At 43.2% G+C, this 19,119-nt stretch overlaps 1 protein-coding gene across 5 annotated transcripts in view; it reads right to left on the bottom strand.

Annotated features, from left to right (window-relative positions):
- AHCYL2 (adenosylhomocysteinase like 2) overlaps positions 1-19,119 on the bottom strand; it is a 310,856-nt gene that overhangs the window by 148,532 nt on the left and 143,205 nt on the right. For 2 of the 5 annotated variants that reach the window (XM_029616494.1, XM_029616492.1), the window contains exon 1: positions 3,671-3,808. The exons of the other annotated variants lie outside the window; for them this stretch is intronic. In XM_029616494.1, the coding sequence (XP_029472354.1) occupies positions 3,671-3,727 (57 nt within the window). In that variant the 5' untranslated portion in view covers positions 3,728-3,808. Of the gene's footprint in view, positions 1-3,670; positions 3,809-19,119 lie in introns of those variants that run through there. 5 annotated transcript variants of the gene reach the window in all.

The raw sequence follows: 19,119 nt of genomic DNA on the forward strand, positions 1-19,119 counted from the left end.
AACATTGTAAAAAATAAAAAAATAATAAAAAATGGTGCATGGTGATCTCAAAGTTGTGGGACACTGAAGTAGCAGACAAGGCGGAGGCAATCTTGAGATGATCCCTTGGATTTCTGATGAAATTACTGAAGCAAAGGAATCCCAAAGCAATGAGAGAAAGACAACACAGGAATGGGATGACCTATAAAAATTGCAAACTGATGGTTTTATCATCAAAAAACTGTGCAAAGTTATTGCAACAATTAGGATCTCTGGTTATGTGTGTAAGAGAATCAGTTGCTGAAAGAACAGTCTTCAACTTATTAGGTATATAAAAAAATGTTCACAGGGATTTTTACAGAGTGCGGGTATTCTTTGAGAAAAATAGCCATGTTAATTAGTTGCCTATATTTTGTCAGTTGCCTTTGTAAATTGCTGTCAGTTTCCAAACCAGAGGAAGCCAACCACATTCTAAACGGTGCAGATCCTGCTAAGCAGAGAGTAAAGTGGGGGTGAAGCAGGGCACAGTCCATGAGCGGGAGTGTGTTATAAACTTAAAAGGAACCAGGTGAATAAAAGCAGATGCAATGTTATGGAAAACACTGAATTTGAAACTTGCAAATTAAAACCTGCATTTAAACACATACATGCACACACTTACATAAGGAGTGAAAAAACCTGCCACATTGTAACATTCTAGGTCTATTAAAAAAAAAAATACACAAAAGCCAGCAAATTCAGTTATAGCTTCTCATTTTTTGTCATTCATTACTGTACAAATGACTAATTTTTTGATAGCTCCCAAAGTTATGTGACACATTAGAAATGAGTGGGATATTTTGGAAGTAAGGGATTGCAATTTTAGTGTCCAGTCTCAGGTGCACACGTACCAAACACTGTAGGAGCCACAGTCTGGGATACCCAGACAGGAACTATCACTACATTGGCTGGACTAGATGGTGAAGAAGGAACAGGGAGAAAGAGGTACTACTACCACTACTACTACTACTACCTGGTACTACTAATATTACTTAGTATTACTACTAGTATTTAAATTTTTATATTCCACTTTTCAGCACTTCAAGGTGTACATCAAAGCGGATTACATTCAGGTACTGTAGGTATTTCCCTATCCCCACAGGGCTTACAACCTAAATTTTGTACCTGAGGAAATGGAGGGTAAAGTGACTTGCACAAGGTCACAAGGAGCGACAAGGTCATAACCTGCTGCTCTAACCACTAGGCTACTCCTTCACTACTACTAATAATTTCTATAGCACTACCAGACATGTGCAACACTGTACAAATACACATAAGGGACAGTCCCTGTCCTCTTGTGAACGAATTATAGTCCAACCAAGGCTGATTTAAATTTTTTTTTTTTTTACACATTTATACATGTGCCATATGAAAGGTTTTTTAGAAAAAGTAATTGATAAAGAATATGCTGGGTGGATTCTTAATACTCGCGACCACAGACACTATGGAAGCAAGTCTAGCTTACTAACATCTATTTATTTGGCTTAATATCCCACCTAAGTACTAATTTTGCTTAGTAGCCACTTTTGGAATTCTCTACCCTGGTACCATATAATAAATAAATATCTTCTTACTCTCCGGAACAAGATTCTGGCCTTTCAGCTGCAGGAGTCAGACAATAATGATCCATTAATGCCCTGGTCTTTAGAGAAGGACAGGCTTCCACTGATGGTGATCTGTGTGTGTGCAACACTATCACTGTACATACCTTCTCCCCCCCCACTGGCCTGCGAAGATCTGTGAATTTTCTATATCATCCCATGATTATAGTATAGTACCAACATCATACAATGCCATTCTGAACATCTGAATTAATGAGATCATCCTGATACAACCACTGATCAGGTCTTTAGTCATTGTTACCGCATGGGCGACGAGTGTTCTGGCAGATGATTTTGGTTGTTGTTTTTTTTTTTTGTTTGTTTTTAACTAGTTTTTACACATCAAGGCCACACATCCATGTGCACCCCCATGTATACCAATCATGACCACAGAATGCCTAAATATACCAGAGGCAGAGCACACTGAAAGGGATTTTTCACATTTTGCTTTTTCTTGGTACATGCAGAGAGGAGGTTTTAAAACCCCAAAACAAACATTTGAAAAATACCAAAGGGTACACAATTCATATTTAAAGTTTAATATAGTTTGATCCTGAGGACGAAAATCTGTAAAGCTTCAGGAGTTTGAATGCTGTAACTCTCACACCCCCCCCCCCCCCCCCCAAAACCTATCTGGAGCACCATAAATGCTGAAAGGAGACAATAAGCCCCTATTTTCAGGCGTGTAAAAACCCTACATCTTTTGGTTGAATCATGAGTGAAAATGCCGTGGTGGTGAAAGTAGATTTTTGTATGTCAGGCAGGTGGCTTTCCCAGCTGGACTGAGAAAGAGCTAGAATTAAACAGAACATTATATGTCAGTCGTCACTAAAAACACTTTACACATGTAAAGCCCCCCCCGGGAATGGTTCCCCATCTAGTCCGTGATGTTTTCAGCTTCAGAAAATGTGGCAAGCTGGCTATGGTGTATTGCAACTGAATGCTCTTTACTGCGCGATACTTATTAACTAATCACCCATGTTACAATTTGCTTTATTGCTGCATAATTATTTGCCTAAGGAAGGTCATCAGGCACAAACAGCAGCTTGTTACAGCTTTTCAGATAAATTATTACATTTGCTTTGTGGCTGGTACAGATTAATTTTTTTTTTTTAATTCTCTAATACAGACAAGACCTGACAAGTTCTTGTTGTATGCATTCTAGTTATGTTGCTTCTGTGTTACACAGCGATTTTCCCACACTACAGGCAACTGCCTCAACTACAAAAAATCTCACTGTAAAAAAAAAAAGATCTAACACTGGAATTTCTGCAATACTCAATACTTGAGACTACACTGTACCCCCCCCCCCCCCCCAAAGGCTATTTGTAAATTTATATTGGTAAAAGCTCTAACGATGCTGGTGCATGCGATGTTCATTAAAGACTGCTCTACAGTTACTTTATACATTATAAAATGCTCAAGATACATTAACACCAATAATGTAGGGAAACATTCTTAGCACAGAACAGTCATTTATGTTATAACACGTTCTGGCATGGAATATCTGGCAGGTCACTACAGCTGAGAGCGTGGATGAAGTGGTCCCTGCTACAGTAAGCTAAATCCAGAGACATAAAATGAAGACTTTGAAGTTTACCGATCATGCAAGTTCCTTCATTCAGCTGCTATACTGACTGGGGGGAGTCCAGGCTGCTCTGTACTCCCTCCCCATCCCCCCCAGACATCATTTGCCCAGGCTTAACTTCACTGCTCACTAGTAAGTAATGGAAGAACAGGCGCTTTTCCGTTCTAGTAAGTATTAAGAGTACAGTGGAAAGCAGGAAAACATGGAGAGGTAACGAGCTCAGAGCATGCTACAGACTTCCATTAAAACGTGGGCTTCCTGTCAGGCAGGTGCAGAATGGCCTAAAAAGTTATAACACACAATGTACTAACACACCAGTATCCAATGGTCGCAGCAGTTTCGGCACTTAAAATAAATAAAAAGCAGAACTCTACGTGCTCCCCCCTCATTACAGAAATGTCTAACCAGCTAAAATCAGAAGAAGGAGGAAGCCCTTTGAAGATCATACTGGAGAATACCTCACCTGGGCTTTACTTCCCGAGCCTCCGTTCACACTGAACTTCTTCTTATTATTCAGCATGCTGCTACTCCCTTACAGACCTTCCGTACTCAGAAAACTGCAAGGCCCTCCATTTATACCTCCAGCCTCCGCAATCTCGCCTGCTCTGGTTTCAACCCGAATGAGGATTTTTTTTTTCTTTTTTTTGGTTATGCTTACCTCGTCTTCCAGCTGGACCTCCGACAGGCCGTTTGGCAGAAAAGAACCCCGAGATTTAATGAGCATTCCTGTTTGCCTCTATTTATTTATTTATTTTAACAGAGCTAATTACAGAGGTGCTTGCTGACCTCTAAACCGTTAACAGCAGTTTCTAACATGGCCCTAACTTGCGCAAGCATAACAATGGCCTATTTATGTAACCAGCACACTTTTCTGGCCTGCTGTAATTAACTTGCTAATTAGGTTCACTAACTTTCCACCAGTAACTCTCATCCTCCTCCCTTTATCCCTGTGTTGAGCAATTATATTTCCATATCCTTGTTACGGTGAAATGAACAAACAACTGTTTTTCAGTTCTGCTCACCCCAACAGCCAAACTGAGTGCCCTTGACAATTTCTGATCCTTTAATAAGTACCTTTATATTCACAAAAGTAATCCTGGGATGCCTGTGTATGGTTGCGCTATAGCTTCAAGGTTCTAGCTGCTTAGGCCAGCAATTATAAAATCACTTATTCTCTTGAATTACCACCCAGCAAAATCTGAATTATTATACTTGACCCATGCTCCCTCTCTCCATAGCATCAGCAGCCTGTTGATCATGCCTTAATGAACTCATATTCAGGAAACACAATCTTAGCTTCACATGTCTCCCTCTATAGGACAGCCTTTCTGCAAAAACTGAATGCATCTAAAGGAGCAACACAGGACACTATCCTCTTGACACAAACCTATCTGAAAACTATATTTTACATATCTCCAATCGTTCAAAGATACAAAGAGAATATACTGCGGGGGGGGGGGGGGGGGAGGCCAATTCCAGCATTCACTTTCCTGAAACTTTTCTATAATTGATTTTCAAGCTTTCCTTCATTTTTTGCTTCTCCGAATGATTTAGGGATCATTCTAGTCCCCTTTGCAAGTCAAAAGCATGAAGAAAAAAAAGTCTCCTGAAAGACGAATCTTTTAATATCACTTGCATGCCCAAAAAAATTCATTGTCCACGTGGAACAAATTCAAGTTTTGGAAGCAAACCTATTAAACACTACTGACCATTAGCAGTACAGTCAAGTTCAGCATCAGTAAAGGCTTCAAAAAAAACTTGGCAGTTCCAAGCTGCGTTTGTACAATCAAAAAGGAGAAAAACCCTGAAACAGGTGTCAAAAAAAAAAAAAAAAAAAAGCTATCTCCGCAGCTTTTTGCAGCAAACCCTACAAAGCGAATGAGCGATTATTCAAATGCTAGCAAAGCCTGAAGCCCAACCATGCCCCTGCGATAAAGCTGAATATTCCTGCCAGAGAGATCTAGTTATCATTCCTAGCAGGAAAGAAGTCTGAGCACAACTTACGTCAGATGAAAAACCTCACCGGATGTGGCCTCCCTTGTTCTCACTAGCCTACTCCTAATATTCTATTTATTTCAGCTGCCCCTTATCCCAACTGTAAGGGTAAGAAATAAGATGTTCTCTTCAGCGGGGAAATGTAGGTTAAAAATTGATATCTAATATCATGCTTTTCGTATTGAAGTATGCAAATTAAGTATTAATATTTACCCAATGTACTTTTTGAATCTGTTTACATATTTTTTAAATTTTTTAAGATATTATCCAAGTCCTCTGAATCGCTAGGAGACCAGACGTTTTTACATAACAGTTCCAGCTGGGATCTAACTGGTTTATGTGGTGTGTGACGCCAGTTGTAGCAGCATAGCTACACATATAAGCAGCATAAATTAGAGACTCTTGCTACCAAAGTTGTTTTCAGGGATTCCAAAACTTGCAGATAAATCATTTAAAGGGTTTCAGCAGTAAGTTTTTAAAACTGACACAGATGAATATTCCTATTTGTCATGTGTGACGCTGAAAAAAAACCTAAAGATTACCCCCTCTTCTCCTGATGCCCAAGCAAGTTACAGATTTTGCTTCAGGATTTTCATCAAGGGCCTGGCTTACGAGTTTTTCCCCCCCCCCCCCAGAGGAAAAGTATGACATTTACTTTTAGGAAATGCCCTCTGGCCATTCATTATTGCTTACATTACCATCCCACACAAAGTCAACTACAAAGTCAATAGCCACAGGCTCACAAGTTATGCCTATAAACGTAATACAAGCTGATTTACTAATGGAGTTGGGTCACAATCAAGTAGTCACCTGTCACCACAATCTTTTCAGGGCTCAAGGGGGTCTTTCTTTTTTTATGAGGAGAGGTTGAAGGACTTAAATATGTACACCCTGAAGGAGAGGAGGTGCAGAGGGGATATGAAACAGACCTTCAGATACCTAAAAAAGGCTTTAATGATGCTTAATCAACAAACCTTCTCCACTGGAAAGAAATCAGTAGAACTAGGGGGTCATGTAATGAAACTCCATGGAGGACAACTCAGAACCAACATCAGGAAATACTTCTTCATGGAGAGGGTGGTGGATGCCTGGAATGCCCTTCTGGAGGAGGTGGTGAAGACAAAAACAGTGAAAGAATTCAAAGGGGCATGGGATAAACACTGTGGATCCCTAAAGGTTAGAGGATGGAAATGAAGAAAAGTGTGGGGGTAACTTGCTGGTGTGTCGGTTACTACTCTTAACCAATAAGCCCTCAAACTGTTGATGCAACTTCATTACTGCTCCTCTTTAATGGCAGGAAGAAAAGAGGTAATGGGAAATTAGATTCAGACAGCAACCAACGACGACATTGAATTTTACGGTCTGGGAAAACAAATAAGCATGAGGGGGGAACAAATAAGCACGGGAATAACTTGTTGATGTGGCTGTTACTACCCTTAACCAATAAGCCTGATACTTCTGAGCCAACTCCAACATTGCTCTCTGCTTCAACAGCAAGAGGAAACGGGGAATTGGACTCAGACAGCAACCAACATGGGCCCTGACTTTGACGGATTGGGAAACTAAGTATGGAGGTGACCTAAATGGCACAGCAGATGCTACCATAAGCTTGCTGGGCAGACTGGATGGGCCGTTACGTCCTTTTCTGTCTTTTTCTGTGTTTCTCTGTTTCTCTAAAGTTCACTGAGGATTCTGAACGGAGTCAAGATGGCAGTAGTTTGATTGTATGTGCACTCAAGCAATGCAATTCTGGAGGTTTTGACTGAATTCTTCCATCCATACTCATAGGAAAAAGGAAGACTCATTTCTCCAGCAGAAAGGAACTGCCAAACCGGTCAATACACCATTTTGTGGAAATGGCCACAGCAAAGGCAGCAGCATATGCATTATCTATGACCTAGCCTTGCAAACACAAGGATTCCTTGGAATGGGTACCACCACAAATTCCAAGTTGGAGGACAGAGGAATGGCCCCTGTTTAGAAGCAGGGGGTACTAATTTGTTGGGTTCAGAAAATCCATTAAGCCTCAAAGAGGGATTACCACTGGCTCCCTCCCAGAGAGGGAGTGAAATGTCTTCTGTCAGGCTTAGAGCGAGTCAGCTGGCTGTGCTGGATGATTTGCAATGGTAAATTACCATGAGCATCACTGAGGAGATTAGTTTTTCTGAGTTATGGACTGTGAAATTTGCAGTCTCAGTTAAAATGGATAGCATTCATTTTTCTATTGAGACTTTGAAGACTAATATTTCTGATCAAGTCATCTCCTCCAACAGCACCTGAAAAACATCCACCACCTTGGAGATTAGATGTTCTTTGTCTGCAGTGAATACATTGAGAATTTTAAATTTTCCATAGAAAAATGATTCGTATTTTTCAAATAATTAAAAAAGTGTTACTGTAGACTTATTTAAATACTTAAAGAAATATTACAAAACGTCTAAAGAAGTATTACCACCTTTTGTAAATGTCTATTACTTCCCTTTGACTAATATGAAATCTAACAATGGTGTGCTTAGCCAGACAGGCAAGGCTGAGATTTTTGTATTTAATTTGACTCAGGAATTAGAAAAAAATGGAACAAATTGTTACTAGAGCTACCTTGTTAATTTCTTTTGTGCTTGAGCCAAACAGGAACTGGATCCTAACATTATTTCTGAAAAAACATGACACTCCTTTTTTGATCTAAGAATGAATATTTCCTGGCATCTCATATATTACCCGGAAGGTAAGCCCTCAGGATTGGTGCCCAATATGTTTTGAAACTGGAAAATGTTCAGTTACATTTCAAGGAACATCCTAGTTTTCTTTGATCTGGAGCAGTTGAGTACTTTTCCTAAGTACAGGGTTAAAAAGTAGAATATGCTGCCAAGTACACCCAGCAACTTTAGCAATGCTATAAATATAGCAGAAATAGCGTTTGTGATTAAAAAAAAAAAGGGGGGGCATCGTTAGGCTAATTTCCCTGCTACATCAAGCTAGGGACAGAGTACATTGTACAAATCAATTCTCTTTTACCTTTCATCACGCCAAATGACAGAAAATCTTCACTGATGGTACCTTTGCTGTTCGTACCTCTGCCTGTGTAGGTAAAACTTCCCTCAAAACCTACCCCAACACCCAAACCTCACCCCAAGGTAATAGTACCCCCTCTTACAATGGTATAAAGAGTAGAGTGACTTATTTGTCCCTATAGAGGCGAACTCTCTCTCCCTCCCCCTCCTGTCGGTCGGTCACCATTAACTCTGCCCAAACTCCGCCCACTTGCATACCAAATGTAAAATTTTCATACTGACGCACATTGGGCTATTTACCGCACGCATTACAGCCCTAACAAAATGATAAATGACCCTGATAGTTTGCTATAAAACTATTCAACAAACTCCTGGTTTGATTTTTCTCGGGTTATGTTTGAGTTTGACACTATTTTTAATGTTTCTTTTTTCCCCTTAGATGTTATATTTCAGATTTTCTGTTTCAAGTTTCTCTTGTATTTGATATCATAGAGTAAAAAAATACAACAACAAAAAACCTCCTGGTTTGATTTGTTCTGCAGGCTGCATTCTCAATTTGTTTATACTTGAGTATATGTTCTGATTTAATTTTGTATTTTATATTCAGCTCCCTGCCAGGATTGTGGGCTTATATACAGTGAAGTGTGATTATGTTGTATTTCCTTTGTTGCCATCTGTATATGTTAGATCAACCTCTTATTGTTCTGTATCTTAGATTTCTCTTTGATTTGATACAATAATTTAAAATAAAAGGAAAAATGTCCACTAAGAACGTTTGTCGGTTGCTACTAGGATAAGATGCGTATGAATGGCATGCACCTTCTGGGGTTGAATTTAAGACCCACACGCACATGGACACGGCTATTTTATAACGCGTGTGCATGTTGTAAAATACAATATCCACTTGCGCATGTGCGGGCGGATGGCCTCCTTCACGCGCAGGGGAGGAAATTTTAAAAGGCTACGTGTGGCTTCCCCAGTTCCTTCCCAGTCCGCGCCAATTAAGAAGTAGACTGGGAGGGAACTTTCCTATACCCTTACCTACCCTTTCCCCTCTCCTCCCCAACCCCTAACCCCTTCCTAGCTACTTATGCTTTTTTTTTATTCAATTACTCACTGCTTGTTATGGTTTTTGGGTATGAGTTGTTACCACCTGTGGGGAGAAGCCCCACAGGGCCTCACCGTCAGGAAGCGAGGTCAGGCACGACAAGGAGCTCTGGGTGAGACTGTGGCGAGGTCCCGAAGAGTCAGGAGGAATTCCCCAGTAGACAAGAAGGCTGAAGATAATACCTGGAAGGTACCAGGCAGGCCACAGAGCGGAAAGGCTTGAGACTGGCGTGCAGGAGGTATACCGGAGAGACACCCCCGAAGGGCAGAGCTGCAGAGCAGGGAAGCCCGAGTCAGGTCTCCGATGACAACATATGTAGAAACCTGAGGAGTGGGGAGCTCAGACAGTCTCTGTATGATAGAGAAGCTATCATACAGATACTGTATGATAGACAGTCTCTGTATGATAGCGGGGAAGTGCTGGCAGTCTTAGTAGCACATAAGCGCGACCCCGAGAAGCGAGGAGGCGCAGTCATAGTGTAGCACGAGAGCACTGCCCCAAGGAGCAGGACAGTGCTGAGAGTCTCTTGTATAGTAAGAGGGCGCATCTCCGAGGAGCGGGGAAGCTGTAGAGTAAACTCCCAAGTAGTAAAGGTGTTCCAGGGGGCAGCCCAGAGGAGCAGGGAGCCTTGCAGAGTAGGACTTCAGGAAGCGCAGGGACAGCCTGAGGAACGGGGGAGGCCAGGAGACAAGGTCCCCGTAGAGAGCGCCCACTGGCCCCCGAGTAGCGGGTACCAGAGTCCAAAGTCCAAGGTCCAATAGCGTAGCCATAGGAACACGGAGCAGGAGCTAGTAGAGATGTATGGAACTTGTTGCCAAGTCAGCTAGCTGAGGGCGAAGGTGGAGCTTAAGTACCTTGATCCAATGACATCAAACAGGGACGCTCCTGAGGTTCCTGCTGAAGAGGCTTCAAAGGAGGGTCCGGTGGCGCGCGCACACGCCTAGGAAGGTCTGGAGACAACATGGGTGGTGGCGGCATCTCGGCCGCCACGAGGAACCATGGGAACGCAGCAATGGAGATTGGCCTGTACCGCAAGCAGACCCAGGGAAGCTGGAGAACGGTGCAGGAGGTAAGCGCGGTCGCAGCTGTCTGCGACCGACAGGCATAACACTGCTCCTGGGGAGCAGAAGTAATTTCTGTGCGCTGGCTGGCTGCAGGTGCGCGCTTCCATAGGACAGCGAATGGCGCTATTGTGGCCCGCCCCCGCACCCCCCGGCCAGCCCCTTTTCAAAGTCCCAGCACTTAGGCGCATAACCCCCTGTAATTCACACGCACAGGGCTTTTAAAATGTACTTGTTTATGAATTATATATTATAGTAATTCATGACTAGTGAAAACTCTTGCCTCAGTAACCAAAAGAAAACAAATCAGTCAATCCAGAAGCTTATTCATTCAGTGACTCTTTCCTAGAAGCTCATAAAATCTCATTGCACTACTTGCTCAAATTCCTCAGAATCCTGTTAAAATTCAATCAATGTAGCTTACAAACATAATTAAAGCCTCCCCTTTTTGCTTTTGGTTAAGGATGGGGGATGGGAGTTCAGCGGTCATTAAGCAGAGCCTTCTCATTCCCATGCTAAATCAATGTGTAATCCTAAAAAAGAACACTTTGCTGGACTGACTCCTTTAGTGCTTAAGAAGACATCTCCATTACTGAATTGTAAAGTAATCAACCAGATGTCTTCATTGCCATTCATGCAAGGTCCTCTTCCTTTTCGAAATGTTACTGTCATAATGCTGTGAATAAAAGCAAAGCGTTTGTTAGACTGCCATTTTCGCCCTGGTGATCAATACAATAAACACTGGTGGGGGCCCATGGAATCCTTATTATATAGACTGCTTTTCTCTCCTTTGAAAGCTGCAACTGACTTTAGAATTCTAATATCAAAATAAAGTACACAAGACTGATGAGTGTCTAATGCAAGTTCAGTAACGCATTATGAGGTGGCACATGGTGAAGGAAGGGTAGGTCAACTGAACTGCTTGACGAAGTTCCACACGTCTCTGTAGAGCATCATGCTCTTAATCAATGATCATTCCACTGCACTATTATAAATTCCTCTAGAGCCACTGCTTGAGAGCCCAAACTAACCAAAACAAGGAAGGTCCACTACTACTGCTCCATTAGCAAACTCATCCCTTATCCTTATGATTTAATTACTGAAGCTCTGCAAGACCCGCTTACAAGAAGCCATGCGCAATGTCCATTTACATCAGGAATGGCCGATCATAGTAACATAGCAAATGGAATCAAAAAAGACCAACCAACCCATTAAAATTGATATCAATTGATCCCATCTCATTCCACATATTCCCTTCTGGAGGGGAAGTCTGCTATTAAGTTGACTTAGAAAATAGCCACTGCTATTACTAGCAACGGTAACATGGAATAGATTTAGTTTTTGGGTACTTGCCAGGTTCTTATGGCCTGGATTGGCCACTGTTGGAAACAGGATGCTGGGCTTGATGGACCCTTGGTCTGACCCAGTATGGCATGTTCTAGATTATATGTATCCCTTTTGGTGCTATTCCTAAATATTCTCACCATCTCTGTTCTACAGGTCAATTCTTAGCCCAAAACACGAAGTAGTATTTATAGACCCAAACCTGCTTTGGCGCTTTGTGCCCTTCTCAGGATCAGTCTTCTGCTCCCAGGCAGAAGTCTACCACCAACCTGTTGTACTGACACAGCCAGTTTTCTGGAGAATTGTAGCCTGCCCATAGCAACCCGGCTAACCAAGTGGCCTGCAGTGGCTCTATTTATTTATTTTACTTATAAAATTTATCACCCATCACCAACCCTAAGTGATTTACAGAAGAACATTCACAATTCAAAGTACACAATAATAAGCCCTAAACATGTCAATAAACAAATAAAGATGTTAAAAGCCTTCCTATTTGCACAAGCCTACAATTTATACCTTAATGACAACTGCTATTAATGAACCTTTAAGTTTTTTTTTTTTTTTTTTTTTTTTAAAGAGTTTCCTGATCCTTTTGTTTAATTCTTTTCTCTTTTTCAGCCTCTCTTTATACTTTTCATTGCTTGCTTTTTGTCTTCTCTGCTCACCCTCTCTCTCACTACAGCTTCTTTTCCCCTCCTAACAGTGCCGTTCTCTTGTCTGCCTCTACCTGCCTAATCTTCTCATATGTTATCAGAGCAATACATTAAGCATTATTCCTCAGACCCCAAAATGGGAGAAGACCTTTTGTATACAGGACCTTAAGTAATAAAGGCAATTAGCCATGCTGTCATGGGAACTGTCCATCAGGGCCCAGGAGGCAAAGCTTCAGTAGTAGAATACAGAGCTTTGCTCTGTGCGGCTGCTCATGCCTTCCCGCGCAGCAGAAGATATTCTCTTCAGTCTATGATTAAGTAGAAGTTTATTGACTGACTATCCAGGGAGGTGGGCGGGTCAGCATGGCTAATTCATCCTATCTACGGAAACACCGTTTACAGTAAGCAAACTTGCTTTTTCCCGTTGATAGCAGGGCTGAATTAACCATGCTGTCATGGGAGTCCCAAGCTCCCTATCACGCTGAACCCTGCATAACGTTTCAGGAGTCATGGTTTCGTCTTTCATTCCATGACTCTTTATTGCTTATTCATCATTTTCCTTTTTTTTGCGTGATATAAGTGGTGGATAGTGCAGTTTAGGATTAAGAAACAATAGTGTAGGACAGCTCTGCCTACTTTTGCATCATCTCCAGCTTGTTTATCTAAACAGTAATGAGATGTAAACGTGTGTAAGGATGACCATCTTGTTGCTTTACAAATTTATTTAAGAGGTTTTATATACCGATGCTCATGAAAAATCATATCGCGTCGGTTTAATGTCAATAGGTTGTACGTGATGGAGATGCGCTATAGAGGTTGTCATCGCTCGTACTTGATGTGCGTTCGAAGCCGATGTCAGGATTATTTTCCGTTTTTGGTAACAGAATTGGATACACTGAGCAATCCAACTTGAAATAGTCCTCTTTGCCACTGGAAGTGCTGGTGCATTCGGATTAAACGAGACGAATAATTATGATGATCTGGATGTTGAGTGTGTTCTAGACTTGTAATATGCCAACGCTCTTTTACAGTCTAATGCAGGGGTGGGCAAGTCCGGTCCTCGAGGGCTGCAAACCAGTCGGGTTTTCAGGATACCCCTAATGAATATGCATGAAATAGATTTGCATACAACTGAGGCAGTGTGTATGCAGGTCTCTCTCATGCATATTCATTAAGGATATCCTGAAAACCCGACTGGTTTGCAGCCCTTGAGGACCGGAATTGCCCACCCCTGGTCTAATGTATGCAGTAACTTCTCAGTCATTCTGATGTGGTTTAGGAAAAAATATCGGTAACTCTAAGGATTGATTTAAATGAAATTGAGGCACCACCTTTGGCAGAAAAGATGGATGAGCCCAGAGGACCACCTTGTTATGATAAAACTGCAAGTACGGGCTGTAATACACTAATGCCTGAAGTTCGCTGACTCTGCGTGCAGACGTTACAGCAATCAGAAAGACAACTTTCCACGTGAGATATTTTATGTGAGCAGATTCAATTGGTTCGAATGGAGGTAACATGAGTTGTTCCAGGACGATGTTTAGGTCCCATAATATTGGTTTGGAAATTGGTGGTGGTAAGCGTAGGAGACCTCTGAGAAATCTGGAAACCATCAGATGTAACGATATGGGTTACCCTCTGTGTGGTCTATGATACGCTGATTATAGCACGGAGATGCACTTGAATGTATGATGTAGCCCAACCCTGCTGTATTTAAGGTATGGAGATAGTCCAGTAAAGTTTCCGGAGAGCAATCTATGGGTTGGAGCCCATTAGCCAAACACCAGGTGGCATATCTTTTCCACTTGAAACTGTAACTATGTATCGTGGAAGTTTTCCTGGATTGTAGAAGTATTTCTTGGGCAGTGATTGATATGCCCTGCTCACTTAATAGAAGCCGTTCAATCGCCAAACTACTAAATGAAGGGACGCTTGCATCGGGTGTAGCAGAGTCCCTGCTTCTTGCGTTAGGTCTATTTGACTCGGCAGTATGAATGGTTCTTCTATGGAAAGATGTAGAAGGTAAGAGTACCATGGTTGTCTGGGCCAAGCTGTTGCTATTAGAATTCTATGTGCTGCATCTTGTATGCACTTTTCTATGGTCTTTGTGATGAGTGGAATTGTGGGAAATGCGTACATGAGAGGTTCCATCCATGGAATCAGAAACGCGTCCTGAGCCACCCTGCGATTGCTGCTCCATACAGAGCAGAAACATGGAACTTTCGCGTTGTGTTCTGTAGCGAACAGGTCTATTGTGGGCATTCCCCATTTGTCGAATATGGTTAATGCCACTTGCTGATTCAACTCCCATTCGTGAGGGAAGAAGATCAGACTTAGTCTGCTCAAGTGTTGATCACTCATGGTAGATAGGTTGCTTGGATCTGTATACAGTGTTGATGTGCATGCTCCAGAATCTGAATCATTTCCTTGCAAAGTATCCAGGAACCGAACCCTCCTTGTTTTGTTTATATAGAACATGGCTATCCGATTGTCGGTATAGACCATAATTCTTCGACCTTGAAGGTGAGGCAGGAACATACAAATCACATTCTTGATTGCTCGTAGCCCCAGTAAGTTGATCTGCAGGTTTTGTTCTTGGGTGGACCATAAGCCCTGAGTCTGAAAATGGTTCAAGTGTGCCCCCACCCCTTGCGAGATGCGTCAGTGGTTAGGACTGCATTGTGTTGAGGTGGGTTGAACAAAGCTCCCTTTGACAATGTTCTTTTTAGCCACCAATCCAAGTCCCTTGTCATCTCTATAGTGAGAGATATCTTGGTTACTAGAGGTTGCAAGTGTTGTTTCCACTGTCTCTTTAATCCCCATTGTAACCGGCGCATGTGCAATCTTGTGTTGGGGAATGTATAGATGGCTGCTGCCATGTGCCCCAAGACTGTGAGAACCTGGCATGCTGTCAGATGTGGGGTTAAGCGAAGAGACCGTAGCACATATCACATCTCCACCGCCCTGTCGTGTGGTAGAAACGCCCTTGTATTTAGAATATCCAACCGTGCTCCAATGAATTGAAGAACCTGTGTTGGTTTGAGAATGGATTTTGGATAATTGACTACTATGCCCAGTTGATCCAATCATTGGATCATCTGATGTAGTTTTTGCCGGAGTGTCTCAGGCTGTGATGCTACTAACAGCCAATCGTCCAGATATGGGAAGATACGGATGCTTAGTTTCCATAAAATGTGCTGCCACCACTGCCATGCATGTCGTAAAACCCCTGGGGGCTGCTGAGAGACCAAATGGGAGGACTCTGTATTGATGTTTGCCCTGAAATTGGAAGGACAGATAGCGCCACGAAGAGGGGTTGATTGGTATGTGTGTATACGCATCCTTCAGATCTATGGAACACATCCAGTCCTTGGGTTGAAGAAGTGATAGAATATTCTTTAGTGATACCATCTTGAACTTTTCTTTGCGTGTTTGTTGAGCTCCCGGAGATCTAAAACTGGTCTGTGACCTCCTATTTTCTTTGGAATTAGGATGTATGGTGAATAAAAACCCCTGTGTCGGGCATGCGGTGGAATTAAGTGAATTGCTCGTTGTTTCTGAAGGGATAATATTTCCTTCAGTAATAGGGGTTGTTGTTGATGTTTTATCTTGCGAGTTTGATGAGGGAGCTGAGGTTTTGTAGCGAATTGTAGTTGGTATCCTTTTTCCACTACTTCCAGAACCTACTGAGCAGTTATGGTCTTCCATTCTGATAGGTGGGCTGAAATTCTGCCCTGCGGATGTAGTTGTAGTAGTGGTGGCTGTATTTTTAAAAAGATGATTGAGTTTTCGCTGAAGACGTGGTTTGTTGACTCTGTGGGTGGTGTCCTTTTGAGCAACCTCTCCGTTGTGTTTGATTTTGTTGTTGACCCCGTTGTGGTTGGCTGCAACTTTGTCGATATGATTGGTATTGTCGCATCGGTCTACGTTGGCACGATTGTTTGCGTAGGGGGTTATAGTATTTTCTTTGTGAAGGGTATGTTGATGGTTGAATCAGGGATTGGACAACCACTGCTTGTTCTTTTAAACTGGCCACAGTCTCTTGAAATTTATCCCCAAAGAGATTATCAGCTTTGCAAAGTAGATTTGTGAGTTTCGAGTGGAGATCCTTGCGAATGGCCATGTGAGCCTTCTCGCTGCTATAGCAGATGCAGAGATTCGGGATGAAGATTCAAAAGATTCATAAATCGTATGTAGAAGGTGCCTAATACCTTCTTCCATATCACTAATCAGGTGGCTGGACTCGTTAATAAGATGTTCTGAGCCAGGTATATTGTTCTTCATCTGCTGCACATACTCAAATAGATATTGAACAATATAAAATTGATGTTGCTGAATGCGGGCAGACAGCATTGCTCCTTGAAAAGATTTTCTTGCGAATTCATGAAGTAGTTTTTGTTCCCTACCTGGTGGTACTGATGCGTGCAACTTGGATCTTTTGGCTCTCTGCATCGCCGACTCCACCACCAGCGAAGAGTGTGGAAGTTGTTGGATAGAGTAAAAAGGGGGGGGGGGATTGACTCATCCTGAATTTTAAGTCTGTTTTCCTGGATATAGGTGGAATTGAAAATGGCATTTCCAACTTTTCAAGGACTGAATCTAAGATCTTATGTGAAGGTAGAGATGTGGGCTCAGCTGGCACGTCAAATATTGAGTAAATCCAAGGTGTCTGCCCTTGGATCTGGCGTCTTTTGGATCTCAAGGTGTAACATCAACCCCACCTTTTCCAGGAATTTCGGGTAGGATAGATCCTCCAGAGGAGAGTATGGCTCAGGGGGTTCCTCCGGAGGTTCAGATGGAAATCCAGTGGATGACAAAGGGGATGTTTGGGGGAATTGGGTTCTGTAATGTACAGAGGTTCATGTTCAATTTGTTGTTGCACTGAGCATGGAGGAGTTGGCTCCCTTTGAGGTGCTGTCGTCACTTCTCCTTGGGAGGAGAGTGTGGAACAATGTGGTACGTCACTTCCTGTTCAGGAAGTAGGTAAGTCAATCGTCGACTGCATGACCCCAAAGAAGTCAGATAGTGCTAACTGTTATGGTTTAGAGGTGTTTGAGTGGATTCTTGGGTACTGCGGTGATGGCCACTCCCACGGGGAGGAGCCCCGTGAGGAACCACAGTACTAGGCTAGACTCTATACACGCAGACACAGAATTCATGTTTATTAGACAGCTTGGTGGTACTGCCCAGGGGTGGCAGCAGTGAGGTAACCAGTAGAAGTAGTCAAGGGGTCCTCAGCAGAGGAGACCAGTCCCACGCTCAGGTAGATGGTAGGTTGCGCAAGGTAATACAGAAGTCCCAGATGCAGACTCACAGCGCAGAAGCTGTAGGTGAGACAGACTGACAAGGTTAGTTACTCACTGAAGTAGATAGCTGTATTGATGAAGATCCTGGCAGGCAGAAGCAAAGCAGTTGCAGGCACCAGAGTAGGGAGCGCAGGCCCTCAAGGAGCGAGTACCCGGTTTCCCAGATAGGCACCTGAAAGAGAGAAGATGGGCCCCCGAGGAGCAGGTACCCAGGTTAGCGATGAGTTACCCCGAAGTGCAGAGAGAACTTCCAGCGGCAGCAAGGAAGCAGCAGAGCAGCTTAGACCAGAGGCATTCCAATCCTCTCTCGATCCGATCACGATCCTTGCTAACTCAGTTTGTTAGCAAACGAAGGGCAGGCTAAATACCCGAATGGCGTGACATCACTCAGAGGGGACGCCCCCGAGGTTCCCGCCATGACGTGGATTAAAGACGTGTGTGGCATGCGGCGCACACCCTAAGAGGCCCTCAGGAAATCCATGGCGAACACAGTCGCCATTGCTGTTCCGGGGATGCCGGAGAGCACGGCATGAAGACGCAGCAGCAGCCATCTTCCCAAGGCTTGAAGAGAGAGAAGGAAGAAAGGTGAGGCACAGAGGTCAAAGCCATCTGAGACCAAAGGACACAACACTAACGAGAGTTAAGTAAATGCTTCTTTCGTTTGTGTTGGCATTTGTGGTTTTGAGGTAGTCTGTAAACCTCGAGATGGAGTGTGTGACAGACGTGGACTAGTCTCAGTATGTCGAGAATGCAACTCATGGGTTACCCTCCTCCCTCTTTCTTCGTTGAGGTTCTTGTGAAATTTCATCACTCAGACCATGTTTGGATGAACTGTCCTAACAGACTCTTAAAGACGAGCATGACAATTGTGAAGAAGATTGAGAGGTGATCTGCACACATTCCTCGTCCGATTGCAGTAATTCTCTAGAGGAGTGGTGGCTCCCTGAAGATGTCTCTCGTGCTCCTGATTGCTTCGCTTCCGACGGCTTTTGCGTCGATTCTAGCTTTCCCTGTGTCGATCCTGACGCAGGTTGTGTTGATCCCAACGCTGCCCGCGCCAGTCTCGACATTGCCCACGTGGATCCCGATAATCTGTGCGCTGCTGACGCCACTCAATGCGCTGCTCCTGACACTGTGTGCAACATTCCTGACTTTTTATGCGCCAATCCAGACACTTTTGATGTAGCTTGCACCGATCCCGATGCTAAGTGAGCCGATCTTGACGCTTCCTGTGTCGATTGTGATGTTGGTGTCGGCTCCGACGCTTTAGACGTCAATGCTGGCACCGTTTGTATTGAGCTGCGTTTCAGCTTAGTCGCCTCATGCATCTTCTGCGACGCTGTCTCCCCCATCTTCGACTACTTTCTCTCTAAGAGAAGCCCCTCCGACGCGGTCGACCGAGGCAGGGATGGGTCCCTATGCCTTTTTTTGTCA

The sequence above is a fragment of the Rhinatrema bivittatum genome, chromosome 9 (genome assembly GCF_901001135.1).
Source record: "Rhinatrema bivittatum chromosome 9, aRhiBiv1.1, whole genome shotgun sequence".
NCBI classification, from domain to species: domain Eukaryota; kingdom Metazoa; phylum Chordata; class Amphibia; order Gymnophiona; family Rhinatrematidae; genus Rhinatrema; species Rhinatrema bivittatum.